Source organism: Aythya fuligula, chromosome 15, assembly GCF_009819795.1.
Source record: "Aythya fuligula isolate bAytFul2 chromosome 15, bAytFul2.pri, whole genome shotgun sequence".
NCBI lineage: Eukaryota > Metazoa > Chordata > Aves > Anseriformes > Anatidae > Aythya > Aythya fuligula.
In genome coordinates this window covers 3,968,833-3,988,592 of record NC_045573.1, presented here as the reverse complement: position 1 = coordinate 3,988,592, position 19,760 = coordinate 3,968,833, and the positions used below count along the sequence as shown (strand labels likewise).

Below are 19,760 nucleotides of genomic sequence, written 5' to 3'. Positions count from 1 at the left end.
TGGTGGTGTCAGCCCTTTGCTGAAGCTGCTTCCCATCCCTCCGCCTGGGTGGGGGCAGTGTGGTTGTAGCCCAGCAGCAGAAAGGCACCTGGCTTCGGGCACGGCCCCAGGGACTCCTAGCAAGGCATCCTGCTTGGGATCCCGCTCCTGCTGCTGCGTTTTCCACCCCGGAGCTGGGTGCCTGCGCTGGCTCTGCCCATTTTCCAGCCTGACCTGCTGCTGTCGCAGTGAACCCCAGGCCTGGCTACGTAATCTTGAAATCCCAAAGCTGTTTCAAGCCTGCCCTGCCAACGTGAAAGAGTAACAGGAGAACTGAAACGCATTCCTGAACGCTTGTGCCAGAGCGAGGAGAACCATGCAGGGCTGTCAGCCTGGAGGAACAGAGGAGCCTGCTTACAGCCTCCGTGGGGCGAGCACCCCTTCCTGCTCTCTGCCAGGGGATGGAGGAGCAGGAAAGCTCCTGAGAAGGATGACACAGGCTGGAAGGTGAGGCTTGGGCGATGGATCAGGAATGCTGCTCCCAGCCGGTGCAATGGGGAGAAGCGTGCACCACCCTCGTGTGTCCTTCCGTCCGCTGCAGCACAGGGCAAGGCGCTGAAAAGCAAATCGAGGGCAGTTGTGGAGTCCTAGTCCTTCCTCCTGCACTCTGGGCTCCACGAGGTTAGCCTTAACCGGAGCTGCACCCATGAGCTGCTGCAGAGAGCCCCTTGTACCTCCAGAACTAAGAGGAAGAGGAGCTGGAGATGATTTTCTTTGCTATTTCCATGTCTGACTTGGCGACCAGAAACCGCAGCTTCTTCCCTCCGGAGCGGATGAGGTCCACTGCACTGCAGAGAGCAGCAAGGGGGAGAGGTGAACGTTGGGGGCCCAGCCACAGGCTGACAGCCCAAAAAAAATGAGCCCAGAGCAGCTCTGCCCCTAACACTAACAGCAAGGTGGGTGTGAGCTGCCCTACCCTGCAGCCTGGAAAAAGACGCCCAGGGTGGGCTGCACCTGGAGCAGCTCAGCATTGCTGAGACCACCTCTGGTGTCAGCTTTACTGCCAGAACATCCTCCAGGTATTTCCTCCCCGCTGCCTCTCCCAAACTTCCCCTTATTGCCCCACGTCCTGTGCAGGTAACCTCACCTCTGGTAGTCGGCCCCGATGAGGCTGGTGCCGTTGACAGCCAGGATGCGGTCCCCGATGGACAGCCTGCCATCAGCGGCCGCGGGGCTGTCCTCGATCAGGGTGCGGATGTAGATGCCGGGAGAGGTGAGAGGCGTGTGCTGTTGGGGGAAAAGTAGTGAGCGGCCGGGCAGGCCATCTTTTCTGGCTCAATTAGCGCGAAGCATCGTTAACCCGGAGCTGGGCTGGGAACCGTTTGCTCCCGGCTGTCCCGGGGCTCGGTGACGCCTTGTTTCCTACTGACTAACACACACACGGTGGTGAAAGGCCACCTTAGTAAGATGCTCCACTGGGTTAAGCCAGATCGCATGCCAGAGTGGGGAGAGCAGCGAGCACCGTGTCTGACAGCGCTGCTTGGCACCCTGCGAGCCCCTGGACCCCGCCAGCACGGGCAGGGCAGGTCCCCCCCGTGCTCACTCCACCACGCACTGCAGGGCGTAGGAAAGACCTCGCCTGAGTCATTTTCCTTCCACAGCAGCACTGAGCTGTTCGCTCTCGCCAGCCGCAGAGCAGCTGTGATGGGCCTGGCACTCAGCAACGCAGCAGCAGGGATCTACCAGAGATCGCTCCGTGCCTCGTTTTCCCCAATAAAAGCTCCTCAGCTCTGTGCAAAGCCATCACCTTCCTCGAGGTGTGAACCGTTCCCTCCCAGGGCAGCCCCTTGCAGAGCCGTGGCACCATCCCGGTGCCGGCAGACACTCACCAAGCCGTCGATCAGCCCCATCCCCAGCCCCAGGGGCCCTCTCTCCAGCTCCACCACGAAGACGTAGCAGAAGTCATCGGTGGCAGAGCTGCGGCTGGAGGATTCCGGCGTGGGGTAATCGTAGGGGGTCGGCGAGCAGCCTGCCAGCGGGGACACCGGGTTATTATGGCTCTGCCATCCCCCAGACTCAGCCTTACAATTCCTCCTGCACCCCTTCCAAGGGCAGCACCGGTCCTGGGTACCTTCGGGGGTGCTGCTTTTGGTGCCGTTCATCCCATTCCTCCGCGGGTCCTGCAGAGCCTTGCCGGTGCCCTGCGGGGACTCCGGGCTGGCGGAGTCGAAGTTCAGGGGGGTGGTGGGGGGCGTCAGCAGGCAGGAGGGGGCCGGGGGGGGCCGTGCCCCTGCCCAGCTGCAGCTGCTGGAGCTTCTCCTGGAGCTGTGGCTCTCCAGCAGGGTGCTGCCGGGGGCAGCCGTTGGCAGCCAGGGTGGGCAGGGGGCTCCCATCCACCTCCGGCTCTGTGCAGCCCCCCGGGGAGCAGCAGCCCCCTGGGGTGACCGTGCAGCCCCCCGGGGCTGCCACCAGGCTCACGTTCTCTTCCAGGACTTCTGGCGTCGTGCGTGGCTCTTTCTTAAAAAGGAGAAAAAGACACCCAAAAAACGCTCTGTGGGATCAAGGGCGGGTGGGTGTTGTGCCCCCCGCCATCCCCCAAGGTTTGGGCACATGGTGGCTGTCGGCCCCCTTCGAAACCTGAGCGATTTGGCTGCTGCTGGTGCCTGCCCTGGCTTCTCACAGCTCTCACCCTGCAGCTTTGTGGCCACAACTTACCCTTAGTGGTGTTTTTTTTTTGGGAAAGGCTGCCCGGCTGTGTGGGGATGGACAGGGTCAGGTCTGGGGAGAAGGGGAGAGCTGCCTGCAAACACCCCCGTCCTCCACTCTCCCTGCTAATGAGACCGCTGGAAGGAGCCTGTCCTGTGCTGTCCTGTCCCCTTCCCACACCCCACGGGGGGGGGATTAGCAGCATTAATCCTCCCAGCAGCTCCACACCTCCTCCCACCTCCAGGGTTGCAGGCGAGGGCTGAGAGCTCAGGTCCGGGCTCGGAGGGGGCTCAGCACCCTCCCACCACCACCACCACCCCAAAAACAGCCCCTCCGTGGGGCGCGGGGACCGAGGCTACCTTAGGGGGTGCTGAGCCTGGCCCTTCCCCGCCGTGGGGGCTCTTGCTCTGCAGGCTCCAGAGGAAGTGGCGGATGTAGAGGAGGTGCCGGTAGATGTTGTCGTCCAACGTCTCCACCTCCAGGTCCACCTTGAAGCCCCCGCTGGGCAGGATGATGGGCGGGTGGTTGTCGAAGGACTCCAGCATCCCCTCTGAGAGGCAGCGGGAGGGAGGTGAGCATCACCAGGCTGCCCCTGGCCCCGTTGGGTCTCCCCAGCCAGGATCAGGGCCTTGAGGCAGCAGCAGCATCCCTCCTTTGGGATCACAGAAGCGGCCCCACACCCCTCTAAGTGCACTCAGCATCCTTTGCGATACCCCAGCATCGCAGCACTGAGGTTATTCCTGATCAATACCACTACCTGCAGGAGCCCCGGGGAGGGGAAGGGCACCTCCTGCTCAATTTCTGCGTAAAAACCCCGCAGGGATCCTGCGGGCACCAGGTCCCCGGTGACCGCAGCAGCACCGAGCACGCAACCAGGGGCTCACCGTGCTGGAAGGCGGCCGTGCTCTCCTCCTCTCCGGGCTGCCACGCTGCCACAAAGCCCACGTCCATCACCGCCTGGCACTGGCTCAGCACCCGGTGGAGCTGTGCGGGGCTCAGCGCCGGGAACTCAGCTCGCAGGGCCGGCCAGCTCATCTGGGCGAGGAGACAGCGGGGAGGGGGCAAGTGGCATCGCATCGCCCCCTGCCCAAAGCATCGTGGCCACAGGTCCCCCCCCAACTCACCTGCAGCAGCTGGGAGCCGGGCATGGCCAGCAGGTTGGCCACGCTGGCCAGCTTGGCGAAGAACTGCTGGGCCAGCTGCTCGAAGCCGGCGCCGCGCAGCCACTCGAGGAGCAGCCGCACGCTGGCTCGCAGCTTCACCCCCTGCGACCAGTGGAAGCAGCCGAGAGAGGAGCCTGCGAGGCAGAGCAGTGCCCCGTCAGCGTGGTTTTGGGGGAACAAAACCCTCCCTCCTTCAGCCGGAGCCCCCAGCCCCTCACCAAGGGGCAGAGATGCTCCAGCATGGCAGGGCAAACCCAGATTAACGCCCCCAATTAATGCCCTCAGGTTGATGTCCCCTGTGTCCCATGGCTGTGACTCACGGTGGCACTAATAGGGTTGGGGCACGGAGCCAGCTGTGCCATGCGGCAGCGCTGCCATGATAATTAGGGCTAACGAGCACCGCCTTGCTCCTCAATTACAAAGCAGGCTGCGGTGGCTCTTTAGTAAGCAGCCCTCCGTGGAGCAAAGTGCTTTCAGCCACCTCTGTTTGGACTCAAAATGGGTGGGAATGGGGCTAAGCCCCTCCTGGGAACAGGGAGCTGGAGGGGGCAGCTGCAAGGGGGACAGGGAGCTCTGCTTGGGGACAGCTCAGCGTGAGCCTGGTAGGGGATGGGCACCACAAAAGCCAAACCCATGTGAGGAGTGACCCAAGAGGGATGCTGAGGATGGAAAGCCTGAGGAAGCAAAGACGGGTGCTGGATTTGTGCTTGGCGTCCCCATAACCACACTGGAGGCTGCCCACCTCGGGCCCCCTCTCTCCTGGACCTCCTCCAGGAGGAACTGGGACAGACTGGGGCAAGGAATGGGGGGAGGAGGAGGAGGATGAGGACTGACCCTTGTCCAGGAGCTGGTTGAAGAGCAGCGTGTTGGAGAAGAAGAAGAGGTAGGCGAACATCTGGGAGGTGATCTCGGGGTGCACTTCGTACTGGCGCAGCAGGTCCAGCACGGCCTGGTAGGTCAGCACCACCCTGCGCAGCTCCTCGGGCAGCGGCGGGGACGCCCGCCAGCCCTCCCGGCCCTCGCTTGGGTTTGGGAAGGGGTTGCACTCCAGCAGGGCCGGCAGCGACACGTACAGACACTGCCCGGGAGGCAGAAGGAGCTGAGAGCTGACGGCAGCACCACGCTCCTTTCTTGGTTTGTTTGTTTGCTTTTTGCAGGAGCAGCATCCAACACCCCCCGCTCTGCGCCGCGGCCGAGAGCGAGGCGAGGACGGAGCAGCCCAGGAGCATCCCCTGGGTCCTTGCAGGCCGTGTCCCGCACACAACCCCTCTTTCTCCTGCCTCACACTGCCCGCTCTGTTCCCTGCTCCCCCGCGGTGCCGCCCGGTCCAACGGTGACAGCCCAGGGGCCCCTTTCCCTCCTGCCCTGAATCGCACCATTATGCCGGGGCTGGCCGCCGCGCCGGGCAGCGGCCGGAGCCAAGCGAGCTCTCCCCAAACACCTCCTCCCCAGCAGGGAAGCACGCCGAGGTAATTCCACACTTTCCCTGGGCTGCAACCCAAAATCGGGGCACTGCAGCCCAAAGGAAAGCTCCTCGGTGCTACACGAGCCTAAAGGATCCCGCGAGCGCTGCTGGGGATGCTCGCGGTGCCCGCGGGGAGCTGCTGCCCTCCCGGGGGGTGCCTACCTTGGAGATGTAGTAGACGCACTGCTGGAAGGTGTACATGATCACCTCCTCCAGCACCGTCATCGCCTCCTCGCTGGCGGTGATGGTGGAGGAGAACAGGGACTCCTTGGAGCCTGGGGGACGGAGGGGAAAATTGGGAGCAAAGGGGGAAAAATTGGGAGCAAAGGGGAAAAATTGGGAGCAATGGCAAAGAATTGGGAGCAGAGCTATCTAAGGGCTGTGTGATGCTACGGGGATGGTCCCCAGCACAAGATCACCACCACCGGCTCCAAGCGGGTGCAGAAACCCCCAGCTCCCCTTGTAGGGCTCTGCTGTATCCCCACCCCGGGGCTGCCTGATGCTTGTACACCTGCAGTTGTTCTGGCAGCTATTTTGGGGGTGGAAATTGAGATGCTGCCCTCTTCCTGGCTCGCTTTGGGGCTGTTTCTTTCCATCAGCCCTTCCCTGCTCAGCAGAGCTTGGAGAAGCAAGCGGCTGTGCAGGGCAGCCCCGTTCACAGCTCCCCAAATTCCCCAGCATGGGGGTTATTTGTGCTCCTGAGCATGGCCAGGGCACGGTGCAAAGATGCAGATCACCCTCCTGTGCTGTGGGTGAGGGCTGCAGGAGGCTGAAGGAGCCTCATGGAGCACCAAGAGCTGCTCACAGCCGGGGGTCAGAGGGATAAAATCACTCCCAGGCGGTGGGAGCGGCCATGCGGGGTGAGCAGCAGCCCCGAGCCCCCCACCTTTGACGTCCAGCTCCTCCTCCATGCTCTGGATGTAGGTGGGCGACTTCTGCTGCACGAAGTAGAGCACCTCGATGGCGTTGGACATCCAGAAGAGGATGTGCTGCAGGTCCGGCAGCAGGTCTCCGATGCCAAAGCGGGACAGGGCAGCAGGGTCCTGGCTGGGGAGACACAGCGGGAGTTACGGCTGCTGCCCCCCAGCTCGTGGCCGGGGGCTTTTGGGGTGAAAACAGCCAAAAAAGCAGCCCTCAGGATGAGTTTGGAGAGCTTTTGCTCACTGAGCCAGCACCCTGCTTAGGAAAACCCTTTGCACATGTCAATTCAGTGGCTCTGTGGGATGGCAAAGGGGGAACCTGGCGTTTTTTTGGGGCACCCCCCAGCATGGGCCCAGCTCAGCTGCAGGAAACGCCCGTGGCTGAGGAAGGTTTTCTTTCCCCGAGAAATATGCACCGTGCCTGCCAGCTCTGGGCGGTTAAACCCGGCCTGCCCATGCCGGGCCGGTCAAAAATAAAGCAAACCAAATAAAAAACATCTGGGAAGTTTCTCAACGGCTGAACCACTTTTTCCTGCTATAGTAAAGGCCATCCCGGCTGCGTCCCCAGGGAATTTGGGTCCCGTTTGGGTGAGGTCCTGAGCAGGAGAAGTCCCAAAGCTGCTGCGGGTCCTGTCCCCACCGAGCTTTCCCAGCCCCACGTTCCCAAGCAGGGGCTTTGCAGACACCTTGGCAAAAAGGGCCAGAGAGCCAAATCTGTGGGATTTAGCAAGAAAAACGCAGCGGGCAGCACTGCTGGCAGGCTGGGCAGGCACCGGGGTGGTTACACCCAGCTGCGGAGGGAGAAATGGGCTGAATTCCCCCTGTTTTGGGGCAGGGCCTGGAGGGGAGGTGGGTGGCACTTACTGCTGGGACTGCTTCTCAGCCAGCTCCCGTGTCCGCTCCTGGGCAGGGAGAGAAGGAGAAAGCACGAGTGATGACCTGGGCATGGGGTCCACGGGGGGAGCATCGCCCTGACAGCATCAGGGGCATCGGCCACACGTGGGGACCAGGCTGGGGAAGCCCGGAGGGGGTCCCCACTGCCCCCACCCTTTCGCCCCCCCGGTGACTGACCCACACCGTCCTCTGGATCATTTTGGCCGCTTTGAGCAGCAGCTGCCCGAAGTCTCCGGGCTCGAAGCTGGTGGCCGAGTGCTGGATGCAGAGGCAGAGCAGGAAGGCGGGGGTCAGCTTGTGGTCGTCCCCCCCCGGCTCGATCAGGGTCACGATGCGCCGCAGCAGCACGTCCTCAGCCGCCGGCTCGAACTCCAACAGCAGCTTTCTGCGGGGAGCCCTGGGGCCGCCGGTGGGCGAAGGCCCCCGTTTTTTGGAAGGAGCCCCCGAAAAACCCCGTTCCTTCAGCAGGCTGCCGCACGCCCCGCAGACGGGGGGGCCCTCGGGGTGCAGCGCCCGCAGGCGCAGCAGGGTCTGCGCCGGCAGAGGCTGAGCCTTCATGGGGTCCTTGTAGAGGAGCAAATAGTAGAGGCCGAGGGACAGCAGGTCCCCGTGCCGCAGCACGGCCGTCCGGGCCACCTGGCAGAAATTGATGGAGACGCCGGCGCCGGCGCTGGGTTCCAGCACCAGCTGCTCCTCGGAGAGGTGCCGGGATGCTCGGAGCTTCCTGATGGTGCAGTGCAGGGGCAGGATGTCCGGGGCAGACAGGCTGATGCTGGGTTTGCTCGCCTGCGTCCTCTGGCCCACCGTGTGCTGCTCGCGGTTCAGCAGGTACACCAGGCTGTCCTGCCGAGCGGGGACACGCGGCGTGAGCAGGGGGGGCTGTGCGGGATGTGCTGCGACCCCCTCATCTGCCTGCACCTCGCGCCAGCAGAACCACAGCCCTCTCTTTATTTTCCTTGCCCTGTGAGAAGCGTGGGTGGTGCAGGCATGTGTGCATCGTGCCCCCCGTAACTCCTGCACCCCGACGTGCGTTTCTTTGACAATTTCTTTGTTTCAAAGACGAACAAGTGCTCAGCACCGAGCCCAACGAGCGGGGCTGCTTTGGGCACGCTGCTACGTGGCTGCAGGAGCTTTGTGCACGCGATAAATGGGGCAGCTCTGGGGCTGCTCAGGGCAGGAGGAGCCCTCCATCCACATCCCACCTGCGTGCCCAGGTGAGGACGGGGACCCTGGGCCCCTCCCAGTCCCTGTCCCTGCCCACAGCAGCGCACAGAACCGCCCCGTGCCTCAGTTTCCCCAGGTGTTTAATGGGCTTGCAGCAGACTGATGAGAGCTGCAGCGCCAAAACAGAGCTGGAAATCTCAGACTAGCCAGATATTCAGCCTGGACAAAGTAGCCATTAACCAAAAGAGTTGTCCCAGTCCTTTCCAGTTCTCCCAGTGCCTCCCAGGCTGGGGCGCAGAGGCACCCAGACGTGTCTCATCACTGCCTCTCATTACATTTGCCAGTAACGAGGCAGCCAGACGGGGCCGGGGCAGCTCCCAGCCCTCCTCCTGCAGAACTGGGTCTGCCTCGCACCGGGGCAGGGATGCAGCTCCAGGGCTTTCCCCATGGCTCCACAGCCAGATCCCCAAAAAACTCAACCCAGCTGTGTGCTTTGAGGTACTGCACACCCTGAACTCACACAGCCGATTCCCTTACCACTGCCCTTTCCACCCACCCCACAACACCCCCCCAGCAGCTCCGGCCATGCAAGCAGCTCCCCATCCCCGCGGATTTAGGAGCGTGGAGGGGTGCCATAAAAGCACAGAAGGGAAGGAAAAAAATGCCAGGGAGGTGAGCGGGAAGGCTTGCGCGGTGCTTACATGCTGCTGGCTGTAGCCCTGCAGGAGCAGGAGGTGCGGGGACTGGTAGAGGGAGTACCGCATGCTGCTCCCGCTCCGCTCCTCCGCCGCGGGGCCCCGAGGGCTGGCCGGAGCCCGCAGGCTGTCGGGCAAGGTGGAGCAGTGCCTGCGGAGCTGCTCCTCGTCCCGCGACGCCGAGCGGCCCAGGCTGCTCTCGCTGAGGCTGCGTCGCAGGGCCGGGGGGGTGCTGAGCCGCTTAGCCCCCGCCAGCACCCGCATGGCCCCCCGGGCCCGGTGCCGCTGCAGTTTCCGCGCTTGGGCGTTGATGCCTGCGGGAGGAGAAGCCCTGACGATGTCCCAAATGCCCTAAAATTGTCCCAGGAGCCCTGATGCTGTCCCAGCAGCATCCCGGGTGCCGGAGGGATGCGGTGGAACCGCTGGGGGCCCTGGGGAGCGCAGCTGGAGAGCGACCCCCCCCCAGGGTTGACGTCCCACTGCCCACCCCGTGTCCAACCCCAACTGTAGGGCACTGGAATGGGGAGTTTTGTGCCCCCCCCCTTTTCCTCCCCATCACCAAAAAAGAGGGATCCCAGCCCCACGACCCCAAACCCCCACGGAGCAGGGGGTGGATGGGGAGGGGCTCAGCATCCCCCGTGTTGCCGGGGCTCGGGGCGGGGGGGGGAGAGGAAAGCTGTGCTAAAAGGGAAGCTTTACAACCTCAATCTTTAAAGAAAAAAAAAAAAATGAGGAAAAAAAATAGAGCCTGGATGCTGCCTTCTGGCTTGTGGGCAGCAGAGGGTGGGGGATGCAGGGAGCCCCCCCAGGCAGGCAGGGAGCTGCAGCAGAGCCTGCCCGCTCGCCTGCCGCAGGAGCGAGCTGTAATTAACTTCTCCCGAGCATCAATCCGGGCAGCGCTGTCTGCAGGACGAATTAATAAGCCAGGCCTGGCCCAGCCACCGAAGCAGCGGCGTCCCCAGTGCGGGGGCTCCCTTGGGACCCCCCCCCCGCTCCATCCCCAGGCTGCCCGCTGGGCTCCGGCAGCAATAAGAAGAAGTTGTGGGGTCGGCAGCCGGCTCGTACCTCTGGTGGGCAGCCTCCCGGGAGCAGGGCGCTGGCATTCGGGGCTGGCCGAGGAGGAGGAGGAGGATGAAGAGGGGAAAGCCTGAAGGCTCTGCCTGCGGGAGCTGTGCTGCGGCAGCGTCGGTGCAGCGCCGAGCCAGAGCCCTGCCCGCAGCTCCGCTGCTCCGGCCAGGCACCGAGAGAAGGTTTTTGGGGACGGACGGTGGGATTTGGGGATGGCTGAGCGGAGAGCCGGGCTCCTGGGGCTGCTTAAAGGGATGCTGACAAGGTTCAGCCCCCGAAAAAAAAAAAAAAAACATCATCTGCCTTATTTGGTGAGGAACGGGCCGCCGGTACCGAAATACATTTTGTTGTTTGTTTGTTTTAAGTCGAGCGCTCCTTTGCTGGGAAAATGATGGGGATGGGGAAGGGGGGGTGGGAGAGGGAGAAAATAGCCCCTGCTGCTTACATGCCTTGGGATTCAGGCAGGGTCTCATCCTGTGTTATGGGTCCCATCCTATATTATGGGTCCCATCACCCCCTACATGTCCCATCCCATGTTACGGGGCCGCAGCAGCGCCTCTGCCCCACCTGCACCCCCCAGATGTGAAATTTGGGGGTGCAACAAGCATGCCCGGGTACCAGCGGACCCAAGGCACTGAGGACACTTGTGGCCATCCCCAGGGGTCTGCAGGTGGCCACAGCTCATCCCACAGCCTGTGCCCAAGCCCAAGAGGGGCCGGATCCTGCTGGTGGCACCAACTCCAGCTCCTGGCACCGGGAGGGGCACGGGGAGCTGCAGGGCTTGGGGTCCCCCCACCCACAGGGACACGCCATCGCTGCCCCCTTATCTGGGGGGAAGGAAGCTTCTGTATTTACTTTGTGTAGGAAAACCACGGAGGAAAAAGCTGCTTTTGCACTGCCAGCAGAGCCCCCAGCACCCCGCTAACCCCGGAGCTGCACTGGAAAGATAAACACGGCCCTTTTCCTGAGCGTAACAAACTCCGTCTACACACCAGGTTATTTTGTTTTATTTTCGGTCCTCTAGTGCTGTTTTCTCCTTGCCAGCATTTGCGGGTGATCCCACCCAAAAAGTCAGGCAAGCGTCGCCAAGTTGTTGCCTCCAAAACCCCTCCTGCATCCTGGGGGAAATCCTGCGGGTTTTGGTGCTTGAGAGCCTGGCTGGGAACTGCCTCTTTTTCAGCCTGGGAAAGAGGGTCCTTGTTCCTGGCTACGTAAATCAGTCAAGAAATAAATAACTTTGTGGGACCCAGGCATGATTTGCTCCTGGGGAAGCCCCCATGAGCTCAGGGCAAAACGGGGCAGTTTTGGCGAAGCTGAGCGCTGCACCCCCAGCTTTTGGGTGCTCCCCCAAACACCCCACGTGCTCCCCATTTGCTGCCTCATTGCTCCCCAAAACTTGAGGGGTTGGAGGTCTCAGGAGGGAGGCCATCAGCCTCGTTTAGCACAGTTGTTCCACCTGCACTGCTAATTAGCGGTGTGAGGAGCGAGCACCTTCCTCCCCACCGGGCAGCAGCTAATAAACCAATTAGGATAATGGCTAAATGAGCAGATAAAACTCTTAAGCCAGGTGCTGACAGGTCACAGATGGGTGTAGGGCCTTTCCCCAAGCCTTGGGTTTAGCAGCAGGCTAGGTTGCAATGCGCCATCCCTACGTGGGGAAGGTCCCCGTGGGTATTTCCCTGGGGGTCTTGCTTTGCAGCACCCCCACGCTTTTCTCCTAGGTCACCTCAAGCCCAAACACTCTTTATTTTTGCACAGAAGCTGCATTTTCCACCCCAGTGCCCTGCTGCCCTAGGCTGGCAGCTGGTGCTCAGCTTGTGGCAAGGGGACCTTGAGGCTGGCGGTGGGGGTGACCCTGGTGGGTGGCACTCAGCCCCCATCACGCTAAGGCTTTTATTTCTTTTTGAGGTACTGCTGGAAGCAGATGGCTTGTTCCCATGTATCCCCAGCAGCCCGTGGATGGGGTTGAGAAGTGTCCCTGTGCAATGTCCCTTGGGGACAATGCCACTGGTGTGGGATAGGGGTGGTGGCAGAGTTTGGGATGGGAGTGGTGCCACTGAAAGAAATGGCTGCAGCAGTGGGATTTTAACAGGTAAGTCCATAGAGCAACTGCCTGCATAACTCTGGGTGTTAGATCTTAGATCTTGCCCTCTTTTTCTATTTAAAAAACCTTTTTTTTTTTTTTTTTTTTTTTTTTTTTTTTTTTTGTCACTGCTCTTCTGAAGCACTTAACATCTCCAATCTCAGCTGGAGAAGAGAAGAGCATCCACCTCTGCAGCTTCATCCTTGACCCCAAGGTGAGTGGCAGCTGCCCCTTTCTCTCTCTGTGCATCATGCAAGCCAGGAGCAGTTCTCCAGCATCCCTTCCCTGCCCCGGGTGGGCACAGGGAATGATGGAGGGATGAGGAGGGGGCTCTGACCAGCAGGCACATGCATTACAGCGTGGTCTGGGGGCTGTTTTTCCTTCCTCCCCATCATATATACCTTCCCCTGGGGTTTGGGGGAACCTGGACTGAAAAGTAAAGTGAGTTACAGCCACAGGGCCCCAGCAGGGTCTGCCTTCAGCATGCCCAGGCTCTTGGTTTGGCTGTTCTGTTTACTTTTAAAAGGGGGAGATAAAATGTATTGGGACTTGCTAGAGGACTGCCAAAAATTTGAAAGATGATCCTTAAAGCTGCCCCTATCCATGCAGGGGAATGTGGTTCCTGCTGCATGGGGGAGCTGGGTCTCTTTAGCTCCTGCCCAGTCCTACAGGCCTGAGGGACTGCTCGTGCCCACCCTTGTGGCATCCTGCCTGGCACAGCCACCCGGCCAGCATCTCCTGAGCCTCACCAGAGCCCTTCGTCACCGGGTCAGGCCCATGGAGGACCCTGTGCAATTAAAAACCTGATGTAAACCTTCCTGTCCTCATCCTCGTGGGCTTGTAGCTGAGGGTGGGAGGAGGAAAACTTGGTTCCTCTGTGCTCAGGCCACGGACAAACCTGTCGGTTCCTTGTGATAACCTCATGGTGAGGGGTGGCAGGGGGAGATGAGGCACCTCTGGGGAGGCTCTGCTGCCCTATATCACTCTCTCCTCATTATCTTCTCATTTAGTTTAATTGCTCCTATGCTGGGGTGAATATTTCAGGTCACAGGTCCCAAACTTCCCCACAGCATGCCAAGTACCAACACTACCAAGAGCACCACAGCCAACACACATCTCCTGTCCCACCTGGTGCCAGCGCCACCCCAAATCCCCCGTGAAGCCCCCGGTGCGCCCGCTGACCTGCCGTGGTGGTGTCCACATCCCTGGCTGCCATCTCCTCCACCTCCGCCCTCCTGCGCAGCTCCAGCCGCCGCGAGAAGCCCTCCCTGGGCTTCCAGAGGTCCTGGATGAGCAGCGGCTTCTCGTGGTCCCCCAGCACCCTGAGCCCCTCGGTGTGCCACCGCTTCTCGGGGCCCTCAAACCGGCCGATGACATCGCATAGGGCGTAGTGCCCGGCGCCCAGCTGGCTCAGCCCGTAGCGCTCCAGGGCTTCCTTCACCAGCTCCCGGGCGCCCGAGCTGCCCGTGGCCAGCACGCTCTTGTAGTTGGTCCCCGCGCAGATGTTGCCCCCGAAAATCTTCAGGACGCCCGGGGCCGAGAGCTGGGTGGAGAGCTCGGCCGGGTCGTCCCCGCCGGCTGCGGGGGATGCCGAGGTGGGGCTGCGGTCCTTGTAGCTCAGCGTGCGCTGCAGGACCTGGGACAGGAGGCGGCTCTGGCGCTTCAGGCGGCTCTTGGACGGCGGAGCCATGGTGGAGGAGGATCCGTAGAACATGGTGCGGGAGGTGGTCATGGGGCGTGGCTGGGGAAAAAGGGGGAAAAGAAATCAGGGGTCTGGGAAAAAGGGAGAAATGAGGGATTTGGGTAGCGAGCAGCCACCTGCAAGTGGGAAAAGACCAGCAAGGAGGGAAGGAGATCTCCCTTATGCAGCCCTGAACATCAGTGACCGAGCTCAGCCAGGCTCCTCAGCATCCCCACGGTTACCGCAGGATGGCTTTGTCCCTGAAAAGTTAATTTCCATCACGCATATTAAGAGGTCCCTCTTGCTGAGCCAGGACGTGCTTATCTGCAGCGGGACTCAGCAGAGCCCAGCGGTTAGGAGCTCCTGGTTAGGAGCCAACGTTTCGGGAGTCACTTTCTCTAACGAGTTTATGGAGCAATCCCATCTCTTTTTTTAGAGGTGAAACAGAAAGCTCAAGTGCAAATTGAATTAGTCTGAGGTCACTGCTAAACGCTTTCGCTCGCCGAGAGGCACAGGGTGAAAATGGGCTTTAATTAGCCTTCCTAAAAACATCCTTACTCCAGCAAATCTTCTGGCTGCTACTGGTGTGCAGAGGACGTTAAAGCACACGGCGACATCGCCAACCGCGGTGCCTGAAATGTGAATTTGTCGTCTGCTTCCACTGGAGGGGAAAGAAAAAAAAAAAAGCCCATGCACACCGTAAAACCCCTCCACCTGAAAACAACAGCCGGTTCCCTGGAGCAAGCCCGCGGTGGAGCAGCCAGCTGGATTTTTTCTTGCTTGATGTCCCCGCCAACATCTGGGGCCAGCTCTGAAATCGCATCCTGGATGCAAAACCACCCGGTGCTTGCACGGCGCTGATAATGCAGCCGGCTGCATCCCAAACCGCTGCTGGGAGCGTTCCAGGATGAATTTATGCCTCTCTGCCTCGGACAGGACAGGGATTTCCCTCACCTCCAACCTCATAATGCACTGCCCTGCTGGGAGGTGTCAGTGCCTGAGATGTGCACAGCTCCCGGGCATGGGCAGGGATTTGATTCAGATCTCCAAAATGTGCCACTGAGGCTGTGTTCAGCATGATTCGGCCACAGAGGTGTGGGATGCATCTCTGCATCTGCAGCACTGTCTTGCCCGAGCAGGATCCTGGCTGTGCAGCAGCCCCAGCGCTATCAGGCAGAGTGGTGCTGGCCCTGGACGGCCTCCAAGCCACCATCTAATTCGGGAAGAGAAAGCATCCCTGCTGCTAATGGAAGAGGTCACCTTCTCACCCAGAAGCAGCCTTGCTGCTGTGCACAGATGATTTCTGCAGGGTGTAAAGCTTCCTGTTCCAGGGCCGGGGGCGCTTTGAATGCCACAGATGGGGAAACTGAGGCACGGGCAAGCACCACAACCCCAGGATGAGCCTGGGAGCCAGCTGCTCGCTGTCACCCCTCTCCCACCCAGGGATGTCCCGGTGCCATGAGGACTGTGAAAATACTCAGGTTTGTGCTTCTTACAGCCCTGTGGCTCTGAAGGAGAGGTGCTGGAGCTCCAGAGAGGGGGAGGAGATGGTGGCCGTGTCCCTGCGGTCTGCTGCTGCCTGGGTTGTGGAAGCTGGGGTGAGAGCCCTACCTAGCAGGTGGGGCTGGGACATGGTTTGTGCTTGCACCCTGCCCTCAGGGCTGAGTATTGGCCCCAAAAGCCTCACTGGGACTTGCTGTCCCAAGGGTTCTGCTTCATCCACACCTCCTTCCTGGCCCCCTCACCCCGCACAAAGCCCCCCTTACCTTGCCATCCTTCTCACACCCCGCCTGTCCTTCCATCTGTCCCCTTCTTCAGAGTTGGCCTTCCCCTGGCACGCATCGTCCTGTGGGTGCCCTGTGAGAGAAAGAGGAGGTCCCAGGAGGAAGAGGGGAAAGGAAAAGAGAAAAAAAAGATTATCAGAAAGAGATGGGACCAGCATCAAGCCCACGACCCTCAGCTCGCCCTCCCATGCCCAGATGGAGGCACCAGGCTGGGGACCCTGCATTCAGAGGAGGACATCGCATCCTGCACTGGCTCCTGCCTCCAGATGCTGGGATGGATGCTCACCAGGATTTATTTTTCCTGGGTATTTTGCTGAGCACCAAGCACCGTCCCCTCACCCTCCTTGTCACAAATCTGCAGGAACAGGACCAGGGGTAACAAAAACTGGAAGGCAGAAGCAGCACCTGCCAGGTGCCTGTGCCGATCTCACGAGCATTTCTTGGAAAGAGGCAGCAGGGCACAAGACAGGCTCTTCTCTCCATGATTAAAGACCGAAGCACCACCTAATTAACTCACCTAACGAAGGCCTGGGAGAGGGCTCAGCCCAGCCCCTGCGGCCAGCCCCACGTGGGGGCTATGGAAGGAACTTTCTGCCAGGCAGAGAGGTGCTGAGCCCCCCACCGCCGCCTCTCACGGCTGCTTCTGTGATTAATCGCTCCTGCTGCTTAAATATTTATGCCTGCCGTCCGGTTCGGCTGCCAGGCATTGATTCTCCTCGTGCTTTGCGCTGCTCAATTAACGAGCTTTCAGCTATCGTGTTTTCTCCTCCGTGAGAGCATTTAGAGGCTTTGATCAAGCCCCCTACCCCCTTGATTTTATTGATAAGTGGATTTAATGGGTGCTGGTCTCGTCTCCTGCTGCAAGGCGCTACGTGCAGCCCCTCCATCCCTTGCGAGGGGTCTGGCATCTCCCCACTGCAAAGTAAAAGATGGTTTTGGCTGCCGCAAGCCCAAATGCAGTCCTGGTAGTGCCAGAACAGAATATACCCGCATTGTAAATGGCTGTTTTCAGTGTTTGTTGTTTATTTTAAGACTAAAAATTTCTATTAATCTGTTTTTTTCATTTTTTTTTCCAGCACAGAAATCCAGACAGACACATTCCCCCCCAGCAGCTCCTGCTGGATGGGGAGAGATGGGGGAGCCCCCGCTCAGCCTCTCCCAGCATCGAAACGGTGATTGCTCAATTCATCGCCCAGATTAGGGACAGGAAAACGTGTAAAACTCCAGTTATTGGTTTTGGGCACAAAGAAATATTTCCATTTTCCGCCCACCTTTAATTAGGATGCTTTTCGCTTGCCCAGCTCGCAGCCCATATTTGTCCACACCATTAACACTGCGCTGCTCTGTGCGAGCTGCAGGCTTCTCCAGAAATCTCCTGGATCTCCTTCCCGATTAGTGATAAAGGCACTGAAACACCGAGGGCGTGCTACCAGCCAGCAGTGCCCAGCAGTGATAATCTCCTCTGATAACTGCCTTTGAAATGGATCGGGTTTATTCAATAGGGGCTTTCTTGATGCTGTGTAATGCCAGCTCTAAATACTGGACTGATTTTTTTTTTTTTTTTAATACTGCAGAGTGCAGATTTCTATGAGAATATCACATCACATAACTCAAACGCTGCACAAAAGTGTGCTACATCCAGAGAGTCACCTCTCTTGTCAGAGAACGAAATCGTTTCTACTCGCCAGGAGTTATTTTCCACGTGGCCACGTTGGGTGGCAGGAATTTCTTCCTGGTGCTCAAGCCTTTAATCAATCAAAGCCTGAGCTAGGTTTCTCCTCCTCCTCCCCGGGGGGATGATATCAAGCCAATCAACCTGTAGCTACCAGGTCATCTTACTGCCTCCTGGGAAGAGCAGCAGCACCATTAAAGCACTTTTTAATCTGCTGGAATTTCCCCAGGGCTCGTCCCAAGGCAAAGGCAGCTCCACACGGCTGCAGATGGGCAGCGAGATTTCAGCTGTGACCATCCCAGAAAAGCTATTTGCTCAGATCCCTATTTGAAAATTTCCCTTTTTTTTTTTTTTTTTTTTTTTTTTAAACGGAAACCTCTCGGATTCGCAGCTTTAGTATAATGGAAACGACCGCAGCTTGGATGCTGCCAGCGGAGGGAGAGGCCGCCCCGGCACTGCAATGTGGAACAAATTATAACTCGGAGAGCAAAGGAAATGAGAACACCCTGGCCTCAGCCGTGTTGGCGTGCGCTGCTGGGCTGTAAACCCTGCCCTCCGCAGATTCCTACAGGCCGGTCCCTCTGCAGCCCTCCCCAAATCCCCCCGTGCGCCCGCTCCCCAAAAAAGCTGGACCACGTCTCTGCTCCGCTGCCCGGCCCTTTGTCGTGTGAGCTTTATCTGGCAGACGTGGGGACAGGCCGGGGGCTGATCGTCTCAGTGCCAGCCTCGCCGCCGTCTTTAGCCGGATCAGAGCGGGTAAACTCCTTATTGTGTTATTATTAGCAGCAGCAGCACCACGGTTGTGCCCTGGACCCCCGGCCCAGAGGCTGCTCCAACAGGATATCGAGGCAGACCTGGCCCTGCAAAGATTAACTAACAGGTTTTTTTCCCAAAAGCAGCAATGGCTTCACAAATAGATTATAATGATTTGAGACCTAGCTCTGCTAGGACAACAGGAGGCCTTTTAGCAGGGCTTATTTTTTCCTTGCCTTTTATTTTTTTTTTGGAATCATTATTTCGCTGGTCTTTTTGAGCTGCCAGCGTGCACCAGCCCTCCAGTTGGGCGCAAGTACAGATGCCAGCCCTCTGCCCGTGCAGCTCTATTCACACGCGTGCACAAGAAGCATTTTACAAAATACATTTGCTTTCTGCTGCCTCCTGAGCAGCCGAGCCTCGGTAGGCTGCCTAATTACAAGATCTTAGCAATAATTTTTTTTTTTTTTCCCCCAGTGATAATTAACTGATCCTGGAGAGCGCCGAAAATAAGCACTTCCCAAGCAAGTAGCAAACTCCCCGGAGTTTTCCCTGCTAAAGTTACAGCTGAGCAAGAAAATGCTCCAGCCTCGTGGGGATGTGGCTGACCCCAAAACCTCTCTGCCAAGGATGCCAGAGCAGCGAGAGCAGCCAAAGGCGGGTGGGATGGCACCCATAGGTGTGTGCGGGGGGGAAACAGAGGTGGGACACCAAGCAGCGAGCCCCTGGGGTGCGTGCAATGGGGGAAGGACCCCAAAGGGCAAGGAAAGGAGAGACAGATCCCATGGGGATGCAGTCGGGAAGGGTTCCTGAGGGGCAGGTGAGGGGATGAGGGTGCCAAGGGGGGGTGTTAGGGTAAGAGCCAGGGCACAGTCTCCTGGCAGTGCCCTCCCTGAGGCTGGAGAGGTGCTGGAGAGGTGTGCAGGGCAGCGCTGGTCTCCAGTGGCAACCAGACAAGCCTCAACTCTCAGCGCTTTCCTCCTGCCTCCACTTCCACAGGCAACAAACCCAAACAGCCCCCTCCGAGCAGGCAGGGAGGGGTTGGGGAGGTTTAGGGGGGTCCCACCAGGCGCATCCCGCGGGGCCAAGCAAGGGGATCTGCGTCTGTGTGCGGTGTGTGTGCCAGGAGGTGCTACCCCAAAAATAAAGATTACTAAGTAAAAGGAGGGGGGAGGAACAAAAATGGGGGGAAAAAAAATTAAAATGGGATAAACAAATTAAAAAGGGAAATTTAAAAACAAGAAAAGAGAGAGAGAGAGAAAGAGACAGAAAAAAGGGGGAAATAAATGAAAAATGGGGAAATGAAAAAATAAAAATTAGAATAAAAAATGAAAAAAGGGGGAATTAAATGAAAAATGGGGAAATGAAAAAATAAAAATTAGAATAAAAATGAAAAAAGGGGGGAAATAAATAATGGAAAAGGAAAAATAAATGAAAAAATGAAATAAAAAAAATAAAAATGGAAGAAATAACAATGAAAAAAGAGGGAAAAAATGAAAAAGGGGGAAATAAAATTGGAAAAGGGGGGATTTTTTTAATTTTTTTTTTTTTTTTAAGGGGGAAATAAGAACCCAAACCCGAGGGGCACGGCCTCGCCACCCCCCCCCACCCCCGTGTACCCCCCCCCCCTCTCCCCCGGCAGGTACTCACCCGGAGCTCGGCGCGGCCCCGGCGGCTGCAGCGCCCGGAGCCGCCGGGGCTGTGCGGGGCCGTGCGGCCGCTGGGGCGGAGCG

At 59.1% G+C, this 19,760-nt stretch overlaps 1 protein-coding gene across 1 annotated transcript; it reads right to left on the bottom strand.

The window, feature by feature from the left end:
• Positions 1-721: 721 nt before the first annotated feature.
• On the bottom strand, positions 722-19,735 carry RADIL (Rap associating with DIL domain). Its single transcript, XM_032197628.1, is given in 17 exon segments — positions 722-827; positions 1,127-1,266; positions 1,863-2,008; positions 2,111-2,261; positions 2,263-2,496; positions 3,045-3,235; positions 3,570-3,720; positions 3,810-3,982; positions 4,683-4,926; positions 5,476-5,588; positions 6,200-6,360; positions 7,098-7,135; positions 7,305-7,970; positions 8,993-9,300; positions 13,320-13,878; positions 15,585-15,675; positions 19,678-19,735. Coding segments are annotated over 16 exon segments (3,417 nt in total). The 5' UTR covers positions 15,621-15,675; positions 19,678-19,735.
• Between the last annotated feature and the right edge of the window lie 25 nt (positions 19,736-19,760).